Source organism: Lampetra planeri, chromosome 35 (assembly GCF_965212315.1).
Source record: "Lampetra planeri chromosome 35, kcLamPlan1.2.h2, whole genome shotgun sequence".
Taxonomy (NCBI): Eukaryota; Metazoa; Chordata; class Hyperoartia; order Petromyzontiformes; family Petromyzontidae; genus Lampetra; species Lampetra planeri.
Genome location: NC_136141.1, coordinates 1,577,686 through 1,602,489, shown reverse-complemented (window position 1 = coordinate 1,602,489; position 24,804 = coordinate 1,577,686). Strand labels below are relative to the sequence as shown.

Sequence of the window (24,804 nt, the reverse complement as noted above, 5' to 3'; positions counted from 1 at the left end):
ACATCACCACCGGCGCTAACCGTGTGCGCATGCGCGAGTTGCTCTGGAGAAGGGAGGGGGGGACGAATGGGGGGAAGCAGAGGAAGGGGCGGAGTCATGGGGGGGGAAGAGGCGGGGCAGATTGGGGGGTGGGGAGGGGGATCCTGCGTCTTAGCCGCGTATGGGGGGGGGTAGAGAGAATGGCGCATGCGCAGTGGCGCGCTGTGACGTCACTGGGGGGGAAGATGGAGGCGGTGGTGTCGGGGCGGCGGGAGTAGGAGTTTAGCCGGGGCGGCCTCGCTCCCTCTCTGCCTCTCTCATGGCCGGCGCGTCCAGCCACGTCGTGAGTTTGCGCGCGGTGTCGGGCGGCAACGGAGCGAAGCGGACGGCGGCCCCGGGGCTGCTGAGCGCCGCTGTTTGCGTGCGTGCGTGTTGTGTTGCGCCTCGAGGCGCCTTGAGTCGCGGCGCGGGGCCCGGGCCCAACGGGAAGCGCTGAGGGAGCGGAGCGGGGGAGGGGAGCGGGATGGAGGATGGATCGTGGGGGTGCCGTGGGGGTACAGAGGGGGTCGAGGGAGATTAGAGCTGCGGGGGTGATTGTAGGGTGCGTGGGAAGATCACCCCGGAGGGAAGGCGCGTGATGGTGGTGGGGATGAAGGGGGTGCCGAGGGGAGCAAGGGAGAATGGAGGAGCGAGGAGGAACGGTCGGGGGGGGGGGGTCGTGGATCTCGGGGTTACCTGGAGTGAGCCAGGAGGGAGGGGGTGGGTGGCATTAGTCTGGAGCATGGGGGATCAAGCGGACAAGGGAATGAGTGGTGGACAGGGGTGGTGAGGTGGATCTGCGTGAGCAAAGAGGATCTGGGAATATCACGAAAGGTGGTGGGTGGGAGGGTGTGGACATCTGGGAGGTGAATTGAACTTTGGCAGAGTAGTGTCGTGTAGACTCGTGAGGGAAGGATGGATGTGCTAAATCCTAGCAGAATATCAACAAGTCAAAGGGGCTCGCGGGGAAGGACCGGAGGAATCTGATAATAATCCAGATTTGAAGTTTGTGATTAGGAATCTGAGAGTTTCAGGAAACCAACAAGGGTCAGGAGGGAGCATCAGTGGGGGGGGGATGTTGAGAACGGAGTGGCGATCAGTGGTATGAGCAGCAATGATTGGGGGGGGGTCAAGTAGAACTATGAGGGATGATGCAGAAGACGAGGCTATCTTGGAGATGGGGGCCACGCAATGTGAGCGAAGATTGCCCTGGAGAGGGGGGATTAGCCTGGTTAGGGGAACCAGGAGGACAGGGAAACCGGTGTGGTGGGTTATTAGCAGGAGCTCTCAAAACGGATGTTGCTGCAGCCTCAGGGGCTTCAGGAGAAACAGTGCTTTTCATTTGGATTAGGAATCGAGGGTGTTTGGGTTCAATACGAACTGAGAATATGGTGACCGAGTGGTAATAAGAGGGCAAGTGGTGTATCACGGGGCCACCTTGACTGGTCCCAGTGATCCCACGCCTCTCCTCGCTCGCTACTGTTTATATAACTCGGCCCGCAGTGAGGGGACTTGGTGGAACCACCACCGCATCTGCACATCAGATTTGCCTTTGTCCTCGCCACCCCCCCCCCCCAACACGTAGGACGGCTCCTAATGCGGGGGTCCCCGTGTCTCCGGGACCAGGGGGTAGAGGCTGTCGCCGTGATACCCCCACACACCCGGCTCATTGCCTGCAGAGGTGTGCGAGAGAACGCGCAAGGCGTTGTTTACTTGTGAGCGCCCCGAGTGTTGTGTGTGTGTGTCCTTGAGGTTCACCCTTGCAACGAATTGTTTAAATCCCTTGGTGTGTAAAAAAATTGATACGAGAGGTCAGGGTTGTTTAGCCCGTGGGAGTTTTACACAGCTCAGCGGTCGTGGCATCGCGAGAAACGCGGGTTGTGAACTGCGTGTTTTAATTCGAATATCTGAGCTAATTAAAGGGACCCGTGGCATTAATTACATTCAGTTGAGTTTCAAAGCGGTGGGTGGAGCGCCGCGTGTGTTTGAAGCGCCGTCTGTCGTGCGTGTCAATATACCCGAGGCTCGACACTGTAGTAGACTTAGTTCTTTCGGTAAAGTCACGTAGGTAAAAAACGAAATTAAAATTAATAAAATAATAAAAATCACGACGTTTCGGAGGCAACACAAGTCTCCGTCATCAGGTGGGACCGTCACAGCCAGATTTTCTGCATCAAGTGAGGCAGGGATTCCAAGATGCAAGCTCTTAAATACAAGTTAAGGGGGAGGAGAGGAGGGGGGAGCTTATCAGAATGTGGTAGCCAATATTTGTTTTATTAATTTAATAAAAAAATTTACCTACGTGACTTTACCGAAAGAACTAAGAGTATGAATCCTTGCAGTCACGAAAGCTTCATATCTGGAACTGTAGTAGACCTCACGTAAGAGAATCGAGGCTGAGTCTTCCCGACACAACAGGGAGTGGCCCATTGACGAGTGGCTTACAAGAATGTAATCTACTAAATTGGGCTCTTCGGAATGTGAATATTCCGACGAGACCCTGGGAAGCACAGCAGTTGTATTCTTTCGTGCTTCTAACGATTCTCTGGGAGGAGAAAAAATAAACCGGTACTAGTCGTCTGCCTGGCTACAAATTACTCCCAATATGGTAATAGTTGTGTACAGTATTCCAGTAAGGTTACCATAGAAGTTGACTCAAACTTAGGCCCATCACTCTTTACTCGTCCTAGTTGTGAGAATGTGATGAGAGAGTGTGAGAGAGGGTTACAGATAACGAGCAAGTTTACAGATAAGACGACTTTTGCCCCAGGCTATTGCTCGGAAAACCCCTGTGTTTACACGAAGCATGGATATGCCCCGTGCTTCTTGGTGATATGTGCTTGTGATGTTGTTACCTTATGTTTTATTGATTCGAGCTTGCTGCCATTGCCTGATGGTTAGCACACGGAGCTTGCAATGAAGAGATTGGCGATTTTTCTCAGTCTCGCGGCACGGAAGTTTCAACTCCGGGCACGATTTAATAATCGCCGCACCTCTATCCATCCACCCAGCAGTAAAAAAAATCGTAACACCACAGGTGACGTATGGTGGAATACATGTGGATACATCCACTTATCCCAAGGCGTCTGGCCAGTGTTGAAGAGTAGGCCAAAATCCCCTCTGGGAGGGTCTTTCTAGGGCTCCCTCTAGTGGAGGGCCTTCCACCAACAGTGGTGTGAGCGAGTTATTGCATGGCTGCACCTCTGTTTTTCATCTTGATTTAGGTAACTGCAGTGTAATTGTAATGTTATTTCGTATGAAGTTGTTTTGAGAAACATTCGTGAAGATGCAAACTTTCGTTTCACGAACATTGCGTTCGGGGGATGGTTCATTGTGAATTTCAGTTTTGCATCTGGCCCCTCAGCAGAGGCTCCACTCTTCCACAGAGTTAACAGTTGTCAGTAAGTGGTGGTGGAGTAAAGTGTGACTGTGTGGGAGGACTAGTTCTGTGTGGAGAAGTCCGATTTGCTCTGCGGATCCCCACGCCTGGTTCACGCGCTGAGCCGCTGCATGGCCCGTGTGGACTCGGGGCGAAGGTTTTCTTTTCTAGAAAAGATTATCTACGGATAGTGTGGGATCTGCAGTCAATAGAAAGAATCTCACATACCCCAGTCCCTCTAATTGCAGATTAGATAATTAAGGATAACAGGTTGTTTGAGTAGAGGTGTACTAATTCACAATCTTGATGATCAATACATTGTTGCCATTTAGGACTGCGATTTAAGCTTTTGTTTCTTTAAAAAAAAAATTCTTTCCTATCCTAAATGTAACGGCGTATAATTTGCATATAATTTGGATACATTTAAACACATCGATTTTGCACACACGAACCAATACATGTATTATAAGCTATTCATTGATTCATCGATGCATCATTACACCCGTAATTATTTATGACAAGTTGTCAAAACTCCATTAAGTTACGTGTCATTATCCCTGGCCTAAAATCATAAGAACAGTCATCATCAAGCAGACGCATATTCTGTAGTTTATTTTTAAGACACGTTCCGTATGGTTATGCATCACCAAAGAGTTTTGCAGTGCGGAGGAGTGGGCATTCTTAATATCTGTGGTCTCGTATCTTGTGGCTGGTTGAAGCATGCACTGGAGGAGAAACTTTGTGGTTTTTATTAATTTGTTGACTTGTTAAAATGTTGATCCACCACAAGAACAACACAGCGATCACGATTTCTATCAGCTTGCTGTACTCTGGGCTTTCCAATACTTTGAGTCTCACTGGTGATCAATGCTTTCATTTACTTTATTCTAATTTAAATCCCGGCTTCTAATGATTTTTTTACTGATTGCAACAATCCTATTCAAGCACGTCCGCTCTTCAATGAGCACAAGGGAGTTGAGCAGTGCACAGTTTGACATAGGAAGGGAACAACACATCGATTCATTGATTGATATTGATTTGTTTTTAGCACACGTTACATGCATCAAATCGCATGCATTACAATGTCATTTGATTTGTATACGTCTGTGACAATATCATCGGCAATGTACCTGATCTTGTCAGATCTCGGAAACTAAGGATGGTTGGCTACGTACAGCGTGAAATAAATTATCTACCTATGTACATGATCTCTCAGGGCTTGGGTTGGCGACTATAATCATGTGTTTGGCGGCTGGGGGTATCGTTGTCAGCCGAGGGCAGTGCATCGAAACATTTTTGTCTTTTACTTTGCAACAACCTTGCGTGCCCCCCCTTACCCAACCCACAATGACCAGGATGGCAAAGTATGTTCGAATAACCCCCAGGACCCACACAATGTGAGGACACCCTCATCCAGAAGTTGGTTGACAACAGAGCTGTACATGTACATACATTACAGAAACACTTCACTGTTGCGGTCCTTGCAGCCACCAGAGGCGCCTTACTTACCGTAATATAAAAAAAACGATTCTTGCATAAAATCACGCAATTTATTGAATCGCCGTGGGAATTCATTGTCCTTCCCCTAGTTAGATTGTTCACCTCGGCTGAAGATGTGGAAAACTATCTGGCTTATGACCTTTCCTGTGGTCACCAGCTTAACCGCTGCTCATAGACACATTTTTGAGTGAGTTTTGTCATCTAGTTTCGTTTTGTAATTGTTTTTAACCGTCAGTTAGGTTTTGTGCATTTAGGGTCTGCGGTGAAGTCCACACCTTCCACAGACCCCCTAACACCCAATGTAAACAACTGCGAGGGAGACGATCTGCGGTCGAGTGATTCATCAATGGGCCGCAATGGCGTCATCTTAAATTGTTCCTCGTTTGTCTTCCAAACTATCCGCAACAACTTTGGCATTGTCAGATAAAAATGAGGAATGCGCGCTCGTCCACTGACCCCCATATTGGGAGTCGCGAAGAAGAGGACATGTGATGAGGTGGGCTACGTTCCCTGCGGACTAGAGAGAGGCCAGGGGGATTTCTGTTCTTCCTTATGTGCCCTCGTAAAATGTGACACTGAGTACTTGGCATTTGAAGCCGGAACAAGCTCCCCTCCCCCCCCTGGTATACGGTGTTAAATAGTCGAGGGAATTTCAGGTACTTACATGAGCTACTTGCAAAATGTGAGGCGTTTAGGTTGATGATTTTTTTAACCAGGTAAAAGTCCTTCGCCATAGCAGTGGTGCAGTGATTCATCAGCTGCGCGATGAACCCCCCCCCTCCCCGTGGCGTAAGTTTCAGTTCTTGGCCACGCCTAGCAGCATTGGCGACCAGCCCTGGGCACTGCTGCCACCTTTGCCAATCCGCACTGACAAGCTTGTTCACTTGTGGTTAAACAAATCTCATGATCAGCACTGCATGGGGGGGGGGGCTCCATCCAACAGTGGATTGGCAGCGATTGACAATTAGTGCATTGTTATGAGAAACCAGTTTTGAGATCTTTGTCAAAGGAGCCCTTGGGTGACAAATGTGGACCTGCTTTGCATTAGCATCACTACTCCCACGTGGGAGAGGTTTCTTGTTTTTAATTGAAAGCACAGCCCAAAAGACGAACTCTGACAGGTTCACAGCAAGGCTGTTTGAGCTCGCTGGACTGAGTCATCCAACACAAGTGTGATGCTCAGGGAAATGAGATGTTTACTTTTGTAGTGAAATCCAATGGTTCAAGGGTGTGGCTGATATTGTGCCGCTATAGGCCACACCCTAGTGTGACTTCACCAGGGTGTGGCAGGCCCACATGATATATGTAGACGAGAGAGCATACGAGTATAAAGTAAGGAAACCGCTTTGTCCCCAACACGTTCACACATTTGTATCTTCACGTGCTCATGCACTGTGCAGCTGCACATTGAGGCACGTGTGCAACCTCAAACCCTATGCATACCTGCGGCGAAAATCTTACACCTCCATTCGCAACTACGTCACGATGCATGGTTCACTGTAGGTCACTCCGGACACGTGGGAAAATGTCTAGGTGCATCATTTGTTTTGGCAGACCATTGTTATCCATTTTTTAAATTGCTCACATCCTTTGAATCCACAGATATTAGGAAGAATTGTGGGTTTGTTGGTCTGCAAATTGTTGGTTGAGCCGAGAAGAGGATGGCAGATAGGAGTTATAATCTTTCATCTTGTGTTACAACCATATTGCTTGCTTTGTGGTTTAATTCATTTCACCATCAGTCTCAAAAGTATTGTTTTGCTTTATGCAATATGCAACAATTGTGTTACTTAGCACAGTCCTTTTGGAAGAACGTAACATACAATTTAAGTAAACTAAAGAAAGTAAAAAGGGTTGTGCTTTTATCAGGGTAACCAGTATTGATCTCAAGTTTTTATTTGCCACCATCTTCTCACCACTGCTGCAACAATTCAGCATCATACATCTTAGCACATGTTTTGATTTTATTTTACAAACTCACTTGTGAATCATTTTCCGGTGTAAACCACACATGGTTTCCATTCTTAAGTATCTGTCGCGAATGTTGTGCAATGCTTTTCCATCGCATCTCCTTTGCAGCCCGTACTGTGCAAAATCCAGGCCGGGGGAGCGCTTGGGCCCTGCCCTTCACCCTTGCTTGGCGTTTCTGCCATGGGAACACGTGGAGAGAATGGGGATCACGAGGAAGGCTCCGAGGGCACGCACAGGACGGAGCAGTCGCCCGCGGCCGACCACGCCTCCACTTCCACGGAGCAACCATCCACCGGCCGGCCCGGTGGCTCCCCCGGTGCCGCCTCCTCGCGGACAGCTCAGCCGCAGCCCCAGCCGACGGTAGTTCACCCTCGCAAGAAGCGTCCCGAGGATTTCAAGTTCGGCAAGATTCTTGGCGAGGGATCTTTCTCCACGGTCAGTCTCCGGGGTAGACTAGCACAGAGGACTGTGAGCGACGCAGAAAATGAAAACGCACGTGGCGGTGCCAATGGGATTGAATGTCCTTGATCGTTGCGAGAGGGATCCTCCTATTTAGACAAAGAATCGCAACTATGGGCGGTAAAGAAAAATACATAAAATGAAACGATACGATTGACGACATTTGTAATGTGCTGAATGTTCCGAATATTGTGTTCTCGTAAAAACAACATTTGTATGCCAGCCTTTAAATAGTAGATGACTGTTTTTGCAGTGGTAGAGATGCACAAATCCCAAAAAATGCACCTGTCGTTTAGAAGAAGGTCCATTTCCCAAAACAGCCTATGATTATATATATATATCTGTTATAAGGCAGTGATATTGACAAATGTGGTTAGCTTTTATTTGTTCTGGTGCGCATTACACTTCTCGCTTGCAAAATAGCTGTCTGTGAATGGATTATAATATAAATTAAATAATCAAGGTTATTCCCAGTGTATGCCTAAAGCCATTGACTACAGCTCTGCTTGCCTTTTGTTCTCTTGCAGGTGGTGCTTGCTAAGGAGGTGGCAACTGGAAAAGATTATGCCAGTAAGCAAAGACACGCATGCCAATTATCATGAAAAAAATCCCTTAATGTGCAGTTGGTTAAAATATTACGCAAGCCATGCATACACACTTTTAATTTTAGTTGTGCATTGGGAAAGGGAGACTTTTTTTCCATGGAATATTTACATGGATACTTCTTATCCACATAATCTTCTGCATCTTAGTGTTTAGCACTCTATGATGACTTGGAAAGGCCTTCAACTAGCAGTGGATTCATCATAGCCGACTATGATGATGAGAGCTGCATTACACCCACGTTATATGTTGTCTGCTGTCGTATGATATGTTGCCGGTCCAGTGACCTGTCACGAAAGCTTATTTTACAAAATGTATAGTTTTTTTTTACTCAATTTGCATTAAATCCCTTCCTGGATTTCCCCTCTTACCAATTAGGAAGTCGTGGGTTCTATTCCGTCCCTGACAACTGTAGGTTTGTAGTCTGCATGTTCTCCATGTGGTCACGTCTATTTTTCTCCAGGTCCTCCGGTTTTTCAAACCACATTTAGAAACGCGCGTTTTAGAGTCTTTCGCTGCTCTATATTTCCGTGTGATGAACCACTACGTTCAGCTGCCGTTTGTGGCCAGCTCTCTTCTGAAAAAGAGCTACATAGCTTCGTGGGCCTTCCCTGGTCAAATAACATTGTTGCATTTTAAAAGGTTTTTTTAGACGTTACAAGGTTACCATTATTAACAACTTTAATTTATGTTTTTGCAGTTAAAATCTTGGAGAAGCGACACATTATAAAGGAGAAGAAGGTGCCCTACGTGAATCGAGAGAAAGAGGTGCTTTCCCGGCTGAACCACCCCTTCTTCGTCAAGCTTTTCTTCACCTTCCAGGACGAGGAGAAGCTCTGTATCCCCTCTGCGCCTGCCTGCTTGTTAATGTGACACCGACCTCTGATGTCGATAATTGGGATAGTTCATGACTTGAAAAATCAGGTTGCAGTGGTGGCGTGGTAGTGTAAACACGCCGCACCATGAACCCAGCCAACTTAGTTCGATTTCCAGCCATGGTTAGCGTTGATGGTAACTCGTATAGGAACCAATTCTGGCCCCATCCTTCAGCAGTCTGTGTTGACAAGCATCGTGAAGTTTTGTCAAACAACCGCCACGACTAACGCTGTTTGGGGAGCCCTTCATCTAGCAGTAGATTGGCAAAAGTGTGTAAATTAATACAACTACCACATACCACCTTTGAGTCTTTGCATTCAAATGTGGACTTTTCAATGTGCGTCTTATCCAGAGACTGGTTATTTGGGGTTTTCCGTGCCAAAGAAAGCCTTACATAGTCGCTCTAAAAATAATTGAAGAGGGCATGAGAGACTCCACCCACTGAATAACTCGTTAGTTGCGCAATCAAACACTATTTATTGCAATTGTGCATCCTGATTGCAATCACCCATATATGATGCAGAAAACTTTATATCCGTTGGATACATTGCAAGTAGTCTAGGTCACATGCAAACGGTGCGCAGTACATTACACCCAGGGTCACTGAGGTTTTCAGAGCTGAGATTGTGGGCTGAAGGAAGCGTGGCTGCCATCCTCTCAGCCGCATATCTCTATGGGAAAACGTATTTCTGAGTCTCTGACACAGCAACATTCCCTGACCATAAGGAGTCAGCCCGTGCCTGTTTTTAGTATTTTTAGTACATGGATGCCTTTCACGGCGACATATCTTGCCTGTGACGTAATGCTCATGTCTCAGAAGGAACTTAAAAATACTTAAACTAGGGGGTGGAGACTTTTTTTTCTTCCGTTAATATTAAGACAATTAGTGGCACCCAATTGTAATCTTCTCATTTGTGTGCACTGGTTGTAGAGTGCACAATGTTACATTTTTTTAATGGGACTATAACTTGGCGAACTGAGGCAGACAAGAAGTTATTCTTTGAATGGAGTTACAAAACCGAGACGGTCAATTTGCAGGGAGAGGTGTTAATCCTTACATGCCTAATAATAACGGAGACCCTTAAGAATCTCCACCGTAGACTAAGTAGTAATTATGAAATTACCATCATGCGTGACTGACCGTGACCACGAAAAAGGTGCCACTCTTAAGGTTTTCGCTCAGGACAGCCTGATGGTAAAGTGGACCCCTCGGCATTTTGCTCGTGCAGTGAACTTAACTTGAGCTTCGCAGACTTTGGGTTGAGCTACGCCAAGAATGGAGAGATGCTGAAATACATCCGCAAGCACCGTTCTTTTGACGAGAACTGCACTCGATTCTACTCGGCCCAAATTGTGTCATCCCTGGAACATTTACACAGCCTCGGCATCATACACAGGTGAGAGCTCGTACCGCAGCATGGTCAGCAGGTGTGCATGGGACACTGCTGCTGTTTCCTCGTGTGTAGCTAGGGACATTAGCTAAACATCACAATCCGGGATACGTAACCAACTCAGTCCTATCAATCACCATATTGTGTTTGCACAATCCTGTAAAATGACTTCATAATCACAGTCTTGTGGTGGAAATTGTTGTTGGTGATGGATACGAAAGTTTGGTGGCGCGCACAGGCCCTGTGCTAGTGGTATAATAACATCGATTAATATTGATTCTTGTAATACGTGTTTCGTGCATCGATTTGTTTGTAAGAATCGATGTTTAACGATACAGTTTGTTCTTATGTTAGCGTCTTAATGTGATCACATCACAACTACGTCTCGACACAGTTTGTAAATATATTTCATGGGTTCACCTGACCCCCCCACCCCTGGCCACCAAACATTCACTACTACAATGTAAAAAAAATTTTGTTCTAGAATCGTTAACCTGAATTGCAACAATCCGTTGAACCCTGAGGGTGTGAATTGTGAGAATACTAATGGATTGCCTTTTGTAACATTTTTATTTATTATGCACGGTGTTAGCTTCAGTCTTGTTTGACTTTATAAATCGTGAAGAAGAGAAGCTCCAAACAATTACGAATTATGTAAATAACTCATTTACAAGCTGCATATTACCCTGGTCATAAATCATTTGCTGAGCGTTTAAAATAATTATTGTTGCATATGTTTACTAGTATCATTAAATACGTTTTATTTGTGTGTGTGTGTTTTAGGGATTTAAAACCAGAAAATATCCTTCTGAACGAAGACATGCATATCCAGATCACTGATTTTGGCACAGCTAAAATCCTATCTGATAACAGCAAGCATGGTGAGAAATGTGACTAAATCTTGGGTTTTGGAAAGTAAACTAGTTAGAAACATTTGATATTTTGTTCACGAAACATTTTGTTAAACACCTCGCCTATAAGTTTACGTTAATTAGTGGACACACTGAGTTGCCTCCAAAGAATCTATACCATGTCAAAGAACGGAACAGTTAGCAAGGTTGTCTACGTACAGTGTGAAAGAAGTTCAACATACATATATACAACTCTGGGTTTCAGCCACCCTTGCATAAACCAACTTCTAGAATGTAGTGAGTTTATGGTTTTAGGCCTGTCACCAATGACTACACAATAAATATAAGACTTTGGTTTGGTTGACGTGTAGCAACGCTCTTTACAGGGCGTTAAAAAAGCTGCGACCCTCGTGGGTAAAGAGGCCTACTCAAATTAATGACTTTACAAGTCTGTGACACATTTTGGGGCCATTCTCTTAAACAAGGTGGTGCACTGCCTACTTAGATTTTATGAATGAAATAGCTTTGTCTCTCGGTGTGTCGTCGATAGCACAATTGGATTGTAATTGGGGGGGAAATAAACCAAAAATCACAAACCGCGAGTAAAAACTTAACTACAGTTTTGTTCACCGTATGATCAACCGCAAGTGCCAGCTCTGAAAAGCACAGTCTGTTGTACAATTCATTGGTTCTATAGGTGCCGATCATCCACAATTTTGAACTTTAAAATAAAAAGATTGAAATATAAACCAATGTTTTCCTTGTACTTGGGCAATTGGTTAATCTGACTTTCGCACTGATTTGGTTTGCTGTACGGGCAACTGACCGTTGCAGAGTTCGTCGTTTAAACACTCGCGGAATGGTTTTGCATTGTACGTTGCCCGTTGTAAACCGTGTTGTACTTTTGCCTGACCCCGCCCTGCAGCCCGGGCAAACTCGTTTGTGGGTACAGCTCAGTACGTGTCCCCAGAGCTGCTCACCGAGAAGTCCGCCTGCAAGAGGTGAGCCCACCACAGTGGCTTAGCAATGCCTCGCGGTCACTGGAGGAGAGGCATAATGAGAGCTGCTTGAGTAATCCTTAGAGATAATCTCTCGATGCCATCCAAGTGGTTCGTCGTGTTTTATTACTGCGTTTCTAGATGTATTGAATGCCTAACATGTTTGCTCGATAAAGTTCGTGTTTTTTTGTGTAGAATGCAATGTACACTTATGTATTCGTTGATAAATATTGCTCTTTGTCTCCTAGATTAACAAGAGACATGGCTCATTATATTTAGACAGACATAGCAGTTCAGTTTCATTTATTTGAAATAACCCTGTGAGCCATTCGGCTCTTGATTCGGGTGCAACCGCAACAAACAATAAAATTACAAAATACATTAAAAATTTACGGTATGCAAATTGAAACATCCCCTACAAAAGCAATAAAATCTTCCAGAAAAAGCACCATTTGTTTATGCTGCGGTCAAAAATGTGCAAACAATCCCATTTTGATGTTAGATCACAATAACAATCAATACAATCTAGATTAAAATTTTAAGTATAACTCTATACTACATTAAAAAATCTGGCTAAACTAAACCTTTCACCTCTGTCCACCCAGCAGTAATAAATGTGCACACCTACGTGAAGTTGCTCGCACATTTTACTCCCTATTCACCAACTCAGTCACCAGCGTGGTGATGTATGCACAAATGTCCCCCAAAACTGACACGATGAGGAGAGGTCTCATTGAGCAGTGGGGGTTTACAAAGTGCTTTTAAACTATTACCGTGTTTTTCCAGTCAACTCTTGATAATTATCGGGGGTGGGGATGGGCATGGCCCGAATAAAAAAAAATCCACAGGATAATGCAAAACACATGTAAATTAGGCTTCGCAAACGTTTACTGTGTAACTACGTAAAATGGGGGTTAAGATGTCTTCGTAGGGCATGCCACCTGTTTTTCTTGCTTCCGAAAGCAATCGAATAGCCAACTTGTTTTGTGGTCACATGTGCCACCAAGTCACTGACCCTCTATGAATGAGGAGCAACCCCAGTAAAGATTGTATGCAATTATTTTTTCACAAGCACGGTTAATCAACAACCCATATAATCTGCCCACGGATAATTGAGAGCTAACTGTTAATTATTTTTCAGTGCAAGAATCGAGTTTTTTTTTTGCCCCTGCGCTGCACGTTGAATGGATAGCACCCACAAGGCTTTCCACTATAATCTGCACAGTGTTTCTATGAATTCATCACAAACAATATCAGAAATAATCGATCATTGTACACGCTATTCGATGCTTGTAGTCCTGAACATTTGGTTTGATTTTAATGTGTGAATACGTTTATGCCAAATTAGGACATTTGCCTTTCAATTGGCTTGATAAACGTGCGTGTTGATCCCAATCCTATAGTTCAACGGCATTCATAGTAGCCTTTGCCAATCCTGATTGCGTCGCTTTTTACGGAATGCTTTAGGGGTGGGGGGCAGGAAGTGTGATGTGGAAGAAGGTTGTGAGATTAAAAAAACCTAAATTCAGACTTCAATTGCTTTTTTAAGATGCTTATGGAAAATAGTCCCGAGAGCCATGGGAAATATGCGTGGGCAAATAGACCTATTATTGGGAGAGAAAGAAACCCATTCAAGTGTGATAAGGGTCTATCCTTGACGGGCAAATGATCTACCTTGTGTATTTATGCTGCTTAATTTGGTTTATGCATGTTGCCCGGGACTGAACAGCCCATGCTGATTGATGTGCTTTGCTGAGTAATCTCTGCTCTCTCACTTTGCTTGCAGTTCTGACCTCTGGGCACTTGGTTGTATCATCTACCAGCTGGTAGCCGGTCTGCCTCCCTTTCGTGCCCCGTAAGTTGCCACCCCCACCGGGTGTCTGCACTTCTGACTTTTAACAGTGAATTAGATTTAGACCAATTCACTCTGCCGTTTTTATCAGCCGATTACCTATTCATACGGAACAATTTCAGTGGACATCGAAATGCACCCCCCTCCCTTTAGTATCAGTTATCGAACATTACTGATGTATGTTGTTATCGTAAAATGTGAAATGCTAGATTGATATTTGTTATCCCCTGGCGTGTGGATGAAATTGGACAAACATCTCAATACAAAACTGTCATGAAAAAGAGTGAGGCTTGGTGAAGCTTTACTGGATACATATGTTACTTTATTACTATTTATTATAGAGTGCACCAAATATATTGTGTGTCTCCATGATGTAAATAAGCATTGCCTTCCCCATCTCCGAGATCATGAGTTAATTAGACAGCTTCCTATCTCCTGTGTAAATGGATTAAACACATTGGTTGCAGTGCACTGTCCTATCTTGGGTGAGATTTCATCATTAATTTGGAACGTGTGTCTTGGTTGTTTTGTTCTCAGCAATGAATATTTAATCTTCCAGAAGATCATCAAGTTGGAGTATGAGTTTCCGGAGAAATTCTTCCCAAAAGCAAAGGATCTAGTGGAGAAGCTGCTGGTACGGACGGCCATGCCAGACTATTCTGTTATATACATTGACGCTATTCTACAGATAAAATACTTTCCTAGTATACCTACCCCGTTACATTTCCATATGAATGAGAAATACAAATGTAATGATATATGTGGGATGTTATCTGGTTTACACAGGACTAGGATGGTAGCTGTGTTTGTCTGGTTTCCCCACAGTGAATGTGTGTACATGTTGGTGTCTCTTTGTGCAAATAGGGTTATATAATTACTTGTGTAAATCTGCATAGTTATTGGTGTTTATCAGCACCAGTGTGCTTTAGTACTTGCACATCTGGGCATGTGTTGCAGTGTTTTTGTAGTCTTGTTATTGTATGCGTGTTGTAACGTTTGTGTGTAGTTTCCACGAGCACGTTCGAGTGCGTGTAAGCTGACTTGGCCTTAATCTGTGCTCAGTCAATACTGTAAACAGCCGAGCTCGGCTGACGCAGGGATATTTGTGTTGTTTTGCACCCGGGCTTTTTCCTGTGTGCTACTGATTTACCTGTTTTGGCACAGCCTTCTGACTCGGCCTGCCATGATATGACAATACTACGATGTTTTTGTATGACATAAGAGTCACAATAATTGTTATTCCTATTGAGAAATATTGTCACATGATTAGCGTTTCTCACTTTGTTAATGTTTTCAAATATTTAACAAGACAGTATTAAATGACTACACTTGAAGTTGATAATAATAATTACATTTCTAAACAACATCTTTCACACGTAAAATGAGTGCTTTCTATAAATAATTCCAGATAAATTGTTGTTGGTTATAACGTCATTATATTCTGACAACATTGCATTTCACATAGGGTTATAGATTGCAAAGTTACTCAAACTTATCGCAGGCTTATTTTGAGTCCAGTCGAATAACTTTAAAAGCAATCTGTTTTTTTACCTTGAAGTATATCACAGCACGTAGACAGGACTACGTGACAACAAAGTAACGGAAATTTACATCGCTGTAGTTTGATATTTTACATCGTATGGGGTCCGTTACGACGTCGTGGCAATACCCAACCTCTTAACGCCGCTGCCGCACTCGCTTTAGGTGAGTGACCCAATGCAGCGACTGGGCTGCGACGAGTGCGGAGGGTACCCGCCTCTCAAGAGCCACCCCTTCTTCTCGGAGATCAGCTGGGACGACCTCCACCTGCAGATCCCGCCCAAGCTCACCGCCTACCTGCCCGCCATGACGGAGGACGACGAGGATTGTTACGGCAATGTACGCCGTTTGTTAGGACTTTGCAACTGGTTGCTACTGCTGCTGCCCGTTGTTGTTCTTGTTTCTGCAATTTTATACCAAAGCTGCAATCCTGGTGCTTTGTGTTGTCATAGGAAAGGCAATAGTTGAGTGGTTTCTACTTTGCAGTTCTTGACGCAGTTTTGTTTTGAATCTTTACACGGTGGGCAGCAGAGGGCAGTGCGGCAACATCCATTGGTGCAGTGTACTTCGGTGCGTCCACGTCAATGCAACCAACTTTCACCAATTTGAACCATTGTGGTGAAGTTTGGTCAAATAATACCCTTACGGAGGGGAAGTGTGACTGGGGGCTTAGAAATCCTTCGTTGGTAGAGCAGCAAGTGTGCAGAGCGGAGTCAAGTGAGATGAAAGGCGGGATGGGGGAGGGTAGGTTGAGACGAGTCCATTGAGAGTCTCATATTTATTCCTCTCTTGTCTTATTGAATCCAACAGTGACTAATTTTGGTGATCTAAACTAGCCTTGCCAGCCTATCTGGTCACTTCACTTTGACCTCTTCATTCAGCCGGTCTCTCTCCTGCCTCCCTAATCTCCCTCGTTCAGTACGACGACCTGCTCAGCGGTTTCGGCAACATGCAAGTGGAGGAGACTCAACCCATCCCCATCCCCTCTGTGGCACGGGTGCCTTCGAGCGGCGGCAGCAGCGGCGGCGGCAGCTACCGGGATGTGGGCGTGTCGCCCGGAGCAGGCGGGCGTGCTGAGAGGGAGGCCGGCTCGCTGGGCGTGTCGCCACGCGACGGAGAGAGGGTGCGCACCGGCGGCGTGGAGCAGTACATCCTGGAGAACGAGGATGAGCACTCGCTGGAGCTCGACTTCAACCTGGCACTCTCGCAGGAGGACCGCAAGCTGCTGCTGAACAAGCAGGCCCGCGCCAACCCATGGTACCGTTTGTTCCGATGTAGACACCACGGTGGAGAGTGAGGCTTAGGTCACGGCGAGTTTGGGGATTAAAACGATTTGGATTTCCGTATTTTTAAACACAATTTTGGATGGGAATTTTCTTCACATTTTTGGATCGTTTACATTTTGTCATTATTTAATGTGTCTTAATGCTAATGAAAGGGATCTCCACCCTATGCCGCTGTTGGTGGGGAAACGCATGTGACAACCATGCATGTGACACCTTTGGATCCGTCTGAAACAAAAAAAATCAGAAATTTCGTATCTTGGCCCTAATTTAATATTGCCGACTGCTGATGCATGTAGCTGTCGCCACACTGCCAAGGTTAGTGTGTGTCCTAGCAAGTCATTTGGGCACGTAACACTTCACCTATCTGGCGATTGTTTCTCCCCATTTTATTATCTAATTTTTGCAGATTTGATTGTTTCTCACGTGTACGATTTGATGAGTGTTTTGTGAGTGTAAGCATTGATTTTAATCTGGATCAATGCATTGTTGCGTGCCTAAAGTAAATTAGAAATTGACAACCCAACTTTTAGTTGGCTATATGGCACATCGCAGTAGTGTGCACTTTCTGGAATTATTTGAATATTCCCATGGATATGGAGAAAGTAAGTTTATTCTGCATTCTACTTAGACCTTGCTGATTTCTACTGTCCCCGTTGTGTCCAATATGTAGTGGGTTCAACTCAGTCGCAGACGTAGACTTTGGAGGCAGCGCATTTATTTAGTTCCAACACACGGGGTAAACTTCCCCTTAACACAACAACCACAATCTAGGCTGGTGACCACCCGGCTAACTACACTAGTTACCACGTAACTGTTACTCTGGACCCGGGACCCGAGTCCACGTGCTGGAAGGCTCGTAGAACTGAGATCGGAGACGAAGGGTTGCTTTCCCAGGATGACCAACAACCCTGGTCCCTCTCGGGACTCGGCTTAGATTCTTTGCGGCTCCAGAACCATCGGGAATGACCCGGGTCCCAATCACATGACCCCCCCCCAGCCCCCTCTTGGGGGGTCCCCCTGCCATCTTAACCGGTCACGTGTCCTCCCGGGTCAACCAGAGTGCCATGGCCTCACACGACCCCTTCTCCTTGGGTCGGCACCCACACACACCGTGTCCTGTAGGGCCGGTACTGCACTTCCAGCATGGTGCCATCCAGCGATGTCACTACACATACATGCAAGAAGCCTGCACTCGGAAGGAATGAGCACCTGTGGTTAACGCAATTGACCAACGGGAGATGTAGTTCAATAAAGTATGTGGTGTGTGACTGGAAGATGGGTGATCCAGGCGAAAACTAAGAAGCAGTCAATTAAATAAGCCTCGTACATTATAAAGTTTCTCTCGATCAGCCATTTATGACCCTAAGTGGTGTTTACGGGCAATTTTTTTTACCTTTGACACCATGGGAAGGAGAGTAAAATGAAGGCGATAACGTACGGGTGAAAAAAACGGGAAAGAAAAGAGAAGAGCGAGAATCAGAAATAAAAAATGGGGAGCAAAGGGTCAGGAAAAATGAGGATAGGGAGGGCCGCATCGCTGCACGGAGCAGCGTCTCTTTCCACAGGGGGCGATGTGGGGAGGGGAAGGATTCAGATTGGGGTTGTCCAGGTAGGGCACGTGATTTAGGGGAGGCTTGAGTTATGATGACATAACTAGATTTGTGTTATGTATTTCACACAGGCACCCATTTGTGGAGAATAACCTCATCTTCAAAATGGGCCCAGTGGACAAAAGAAAAGTAAGTGATCTTAGAAGCACCACTGGTGTACTGCCCTTGTTTCAACCGACTCTTAATTCCACTGGATATTTTGTTTACAGTGTTATACCACTGCAGATAATCCCCACTCACCCACTGATCTGGGCTGGCCCTCGCTGCTGTAAACTGTGACGTTTCATGCCCAGCCACCTGTAAGGTGTGAACTGTAGCTGCTATAATAGTTTTATTGGCCTTTTTAATTTCAAATTCAGTTAACTTTTTATGGTTTGTATATTTAATTATGCTTGTTAAAACAATTGTTATTTTTACTGATGACCTTTATGTGCAATGAAGCAGGGCCATTCCCTAAAACGTTGTCGATTAAATGACATTTCTATGAAAGCAGTGTTATTGACGAATGTTGCCTTTTTTGTTTGTTAATTTTACTTGTGCAACACTGCCAACGCAGCATCACGACGTAATTTATCCAGGAAGGACTCGCCGAGTCTAAACATTTCTTACGGAGGCTGTTGCATCGGGTGATTTGTCCACTTCCACCTTACGAGTGTTATCCTTGTTGGAGCAAACAAATTTCATCATCTTACAATGCACCCCAATTTCTGATCTCAAGTTCAAGTTCATTTATTAGGTATAGCCCTGTGAGCCATTCGGCTCTTGAATCGGGTGCAACCGCAACAAACAAAAAACAAAAACATGAACAAAAAACATCTTAAAGTGAATATGTAACTGAGTGCAAACAGAAAATCCAAAAAGAGACAGCAAAATATTGCAGAAAAAAACACCGTACACCAACACTGTGTGCAAAAATCCCAGTGGGATGCAAGTCAAACAACAACAAGAACCACAAGAGAACTTAGATTAAGGCCATTAGTCTAACTCTGTACTACAACAAACAATAGGATAGCAGGAGTGGAGTATGCATTTTTACGCACACCTTTAAATTGACTATCTGAACGCAAAGCGAGTCGTTTGGTATGCCCCGCGTAAACATCTGTTCCAAGCAGTGGCATTCGTGTGCACGTCTGTTGAGTGTGCCGTTGTGTTTGTGCCGCCCAGGGCCTGTTTGCCCGCCGAAGGCAGCTGCTGCTCACCGAAGGCCCTCACCTCTACTACGTGGACCCTGTGAACAAGGTCCTGAAGGGCGAGATCCCCTGGTCCCGCGAGCTGCGACCCGAAGCCAAGAACTTTAAGACTTTCTTCGTACACACAGTACGTGCTTGAGCATCACTCAAGCATAACCGGCTTACAATGGCTTAAAATGTTCAGGACAAGTTCAAACCGAGTTTAAATTAATTTTCTGATGCAGTTGACTAGCAAGAGCATACAAAACTTCCAGTCGTATATATGTATGTCGAACTTATTCCGTGCTGTACGTAGCCAAGCACGCTAATCGGAGGTGCATTTATGCTTTACACCGTGTATGTGCGTTTGCACATTGTGTTCACTGCGTTATTGTGTGTGCACGTGGCCACAGCATGCCTCGGGTACGTACACCGCGCTGTACACGCGCACACACGTGCGTGTACACACCGTTAGGTCTGCGCGCAATACACATCTACAGTCGCCTCCCAGCAATTCTACACACATCTGCGCTGCGTCACAATTCTAAGGTCGTGAATAAATATCCTGGTTTGGGGGTTAACGTGACCCATTATTTATCCCACTATGGTGAATAAAATGAGTATCTGTTTGTGGAATGCTATCAGTGGGTGTGGCTTCTGCCACGTGGATGTGAAATGTGCACCGCTGGCTCTCACAGCCAGCGGGCGAAGGGAAATGCTGCTCCAATTCTTGTTTGAGCAGGGAGATTTTTTGTCGAACAATCATCGTCAGCAGCCATGATCAATCCACTGCTTAATTCGCCATATTCGAAACTTTACCAAATGTGTTAGCGAATGTGGGTTATCAAATTGCGTGAAAACGAATGGCTCAAGGAACTAATGCTCTGCATTGGAGCACAGTTGGTATCGCACAGATTATGGGTTGAATATTGGCCCTCCCACGTAACCATGTACCAAACGGTTACACTACACTAACAAGCACCACAATACCAATTGTTACACTTTCTCACTCGGATGACAGATGGCAAAGTTCGATAAAGCACATATGAATGGGGAAAGAGGAGTTAATCTGCATGATTATATTTGCTGGCGTAACAATATAAATGGAAGATGCACAAATATATGTCCGCACAATGCAGCTCATTTTATTGCAGGCTGAGATTCAATGCAAATACATAAATAAGCAATGCTTTATTAAAATAATTTAAACAACATCTCTGCCTATTTGAATAAAAAGATCCCCCGTATAGCCTTAACAGACTGTCGGGGCAAGTGCTGTTAGCGAGCACCTATAAAGGCCGGCACAGCACACGAGGGGGTGGGTGGCCAACACCACGCCCGGCCGCCTTTGTCTTTCTAGTGGCGATGTTTACACTGCACCAGGTACTCATTTAAGGCCGAGTCGACCTAGGGGAGGCCCAGGACCGGTTCAGATAATCGTCACTGGTGTTTGCCGTGAGCGGGAATCGAACCCGGGTCTCCAGGTTCGTAGTGCAGCGTGCTAACCGCTATTGTAGTCTGAGATTCAATGCAAATACATAATAAGCAATGCTTTTTCAAATAATTTAAACAACATTTCTACCTATTTGAATAAAGACATGCAGACACCCACATTGTTCGTCTTTAGACAGTGTTGCACAAAATCAAGGACGGTTTACTGGCCCTTCAGGCAAATTCACCATCAAAGGAAGCCGCAATATGTTTAGCCTAATCCAACTCCTCACCTCTTTCCAGGGAAGCCATTAGCTAGCCTCGTTGGGTTTATGACCCAGAGTGCTCCGGTTTAATCAATAGACATGTACTTTTAGCACTGTAGCGAGAGCCATCTTAGTGTTCCTGTTACTGCCTTTGTAAATAAAAGCTGTGCGTGTGTGTGTGTGCCTTCCAGCCGAACCGAACCTACTACCTGATGGACCCACGTTGCAATGCCCACACCTGGTGCAAGAAGATTGAAGAGGTTTGGAAAAGAACCTACAAAAACCACCAAAAGCAGAGCAGCAAATGAAGGGCAAATGCGCTTGTGGATGGCCGTGTGTATGTCTAAGTGGCTGCCACACACGTACGTGCACGCTCCCTCTGGGAGGGCCATTAGGACACGGAGTTGAAGATTTTGACCTCAGACTTTCTGCAATCACTGTCCATTACCTCCAAACAGGAGCATGGAGCATACGTGTAATGTACACCGTGGGCTTTGAGCTTACTCTGTCCTGTGGTGCGAGCTTGTATGACTAATATCTGTAAAACACTTAACAGTTTGAGACTGCCTGTTGTGGCCAGACATTGATAGCGACTGTCTCTTGTTTCACTGTGCACACCAGACCCTTGCTGTGCACCCACACACACTCAGCTGCACCGTGGGGGGCGTTTGCGTGCTGCCGCGTTTTTGCTGTGCTGTGATGCTGTACGAATTCACGTGGATCCTGCAACTTGGGGGGAATTTGTAAAGGAAGCTGGGGAAGCCGTTCATGAATCACTGACGTCATGGACGCTTAGAATGATATATTTGGCAAAGTATTGATTTGTTTTAGTTGATATATCTGATTTTAATATGACAATGTAGGCCTTATTTTTTTTTTATTCCCCCCCCTCCCCCCCACTTTTATGTAACCGTGACTGTGTGACTTCAAGATCAGCGTTCCATATTAGAGTTATAGAGAAAGTAGATTGTTTTATTTCACACACATGTTGGGAGACTCAAGTTAATTTTCTGACTTTGTCATGAAACCAAATGTAAACAACACAAGCTTTGCATTTTGCATACAACATGCAAACGTCGTGTAGGAGAACTTATGAAATTCAATACAAAAACAATCTGTAGCTCCCAATATGCCATGCAGTACACTATAATACAACTACAAATCCACACAAAATATTAACACGAGATAAGCTACAGGCATATTGCAGTGCATAGATGGCACACAGTACCAATGAACATTTTAATTGTGAATAATACATATCAAAAATTTACAATCAACCCTTTACAGTAATTAAGCAATTCTAAAGTGATACAATATATAGGCATAGACGTATGTATGACTGCACATCAAATGCTTCTTTTGTATTGTAGTATACATCAATTATAATTAACAAATCATAGTCCTGGAAACACTAAATTTTAAAGCCAGTCTCCTTATTCAAATGCTTTTGTAAACTTATACGATGAATGTTTAACATACTTTCATTTTAAGAACATAAAATACCTTCACATTGGCCTAAGGCAAAATGCTTATTTATAGTTGCACATGTAACAGGTCTGCCATCATTGCTAGGTATTTCTAAGAGAGAAGTCATTGTCATGCACATAAAATACTTGTCTTCCATTCTTTGTAAAAATGTAGGCGGTGGGTGGCACAGCAAAACATTACTAAACACAACCAGTTCCCTGGGATGAAATTTGCTTCAAATTGTAAAATCCTACAATGTGTAATGGTACTCCTCTAAACCTATGCTTGTGTTTGGCTTGGATGCTAGCGAGTGGTGACGTGTTGAATTAGAAGGTGTAATGATGTCGTGTTCGGGAGCGTCTGCTGAGAACCAAACTGTCCATGATGAGTTGGTGACCATCCCACTGCAGCCGTTGCTCCACCTTCCACTATATATTCCAGTCTGCAGAACACAGGGCCGATCCATGCATTTCGATGCACTGGCGTTCACAGGAGGCTTCCAGGTTTGCCACCAATTCCGCCGCGTCTACGCAAGTTTTCTTGTCAATTTGAAGTGCTTATAAACGATATACCGTTAAGTTAAAATGTAGAAAGTGTTCCGTGTAGGCAGTTGAGTGGCAATTTAAATTGACGGGGGGTTGGGTGGGTGGGACTTTTAGGGAAACATGAACCTGTACAGGCATGGCAGTTCCATTGGTAATGAAAGCAGCTCTTGCAGTAATACATTGTTGGACCATTGCTGTTTAAGGCAAATGGGACATACAGATAAACAACAGGTTTCATGATGCTAGCTACTGACGGTCATATGGTCAAATCTGCCAATGAAAGTACACGTGCAAGTTGCTGTTCTTAACGCAGCATGTCTTCATCGCGCCGATTGGATGGGTTCTAAAGTCAACTTTAAAGTGCGTGCACATTCATGGCACACCCGCTGCATTTGACGTGCGTCTGTGAGCAGTGACTAGATCTGATTCGTTAACTTGCGGAGTGCTCTGGACATTGTATGTTTAGTGGAGCAGTGAAGCATTGTTGATGAGAATTTTAGAGTTTGCAATTGTTAACATGTAGAGAACACTTCATATTTTTGACTAAAGTTATTTACTGGCTAATGTTTATTTAGCCATCAGTTTGTGTTCTTGTTTTATTTAAATCTAATATATAAATTCTGTACGGATTCATTTCATGTTCAAGGGCAATGTTGTGTAAGTATTTCAGATGTATAGCCTTTGAATGTGGGTTATTGTAAAATGTCAACATTTTAACCAAGCGCTGTTATGCTTTGTGTGTTTGATTTGTGGTAATATAATTGCGGTGGGATTGTGTTGGTTTTTAGCACTTTGCTTTAAATTTCCCAACACTTGCAGGTTCTCTGTATGATATGCATGTGTTTAGGCTTCATAGTGTGTAATAGCGATATTCAATCGTAAATAAATTGTTTTGTTGCTTGTCAATTGGATGGTCTCATGCAGACGAGCTTTTGTAAAGGTAGCCTTGTGCGTTGACCCAGAAGGTGGGGAATGTGGGATGATGGAAGTTGGTTTGTCCAGCTCTGACGTACACAAAATGACACGTGCGAAGAATATATCACGATAATAGAAGACCAGAGAATCATTCTCGATTATTTTGGTAAAGTCACGTCGAAGGGAAAGAATAAAATAATAAAAATTAAACAATACAATTCTCTCTACGTCTCGACTGCAACACAAGCAACACAATAAATCATCACCTGATAATGATTGCAGTCAAGAAAGCTTTAAATCGAAATTTAAGACCGGAGATCTCATTGTAATTACATCGTGTGTATGGTTATTGCATGCATCATCAGGCAACCCGTCTTGGCTGTTGATGAGACTTCAATGTGAAACCAATTCAGGGTTATGGTTCGTGAAGACGGACGAAGGCATTTTTGTCAAGTCTGAAAATAATTTCCCGTATAATGAATTATTAAACGCTAAATCTATGTAACACCGTTGAAGGCATCCCACTGCGTTCAGGAAAATAGCTGACCTTTATGACCAGGTGTGAGCCAATAGATCTTATTACAAGAAGGCCGAGAAATATGGAGACACGTTTAAATAAATAATAAAATAATTGGCCATGTTACAGTCCTGTAATTATATACGGCTAGTTATTGTATT

General features: G+C 44.6%; 1 protein-coding gene across 1 annotated transcript; it reads left to right on the top strand.

Annotated features, from left to right (window-relative positions):
* The first annotated feature begins 200 nt into the window (after positions 1-200).
* PDPK1 (3-phosphoinositide dependent protein kinase 1) lies at positions 201-24,117 on the top strand. The gene is made up of 14 exons (XM_078610795.1): positions 201-322; positions 6,977-7,303; positions 7,855-7,897; positions 8,631-8,768; positions 10,059-10,203; positions 10,981-11,078; positions 11,974-12,049; positions 13,833-13,901; positions 14,436-14,532; positions 15,603-15,776; positions 16,357-16,694; positions 18,405-18,462; positions 19,498-19,650; positions 21,391-24,117. The coding sequence occupies exons 1-14, from the start codon at positions 299-301 to the stop codon at positions 21,505-21,507; spliced, it is 1,857 nt and encodes a 618-aa protein (XP_078466921.1). The 5' UTR covers positions 201-298; the 3' UTR covers positions 21,508-24,117.
* Positions 24,118-24,804: the final 687 nt, after the last annotated feature.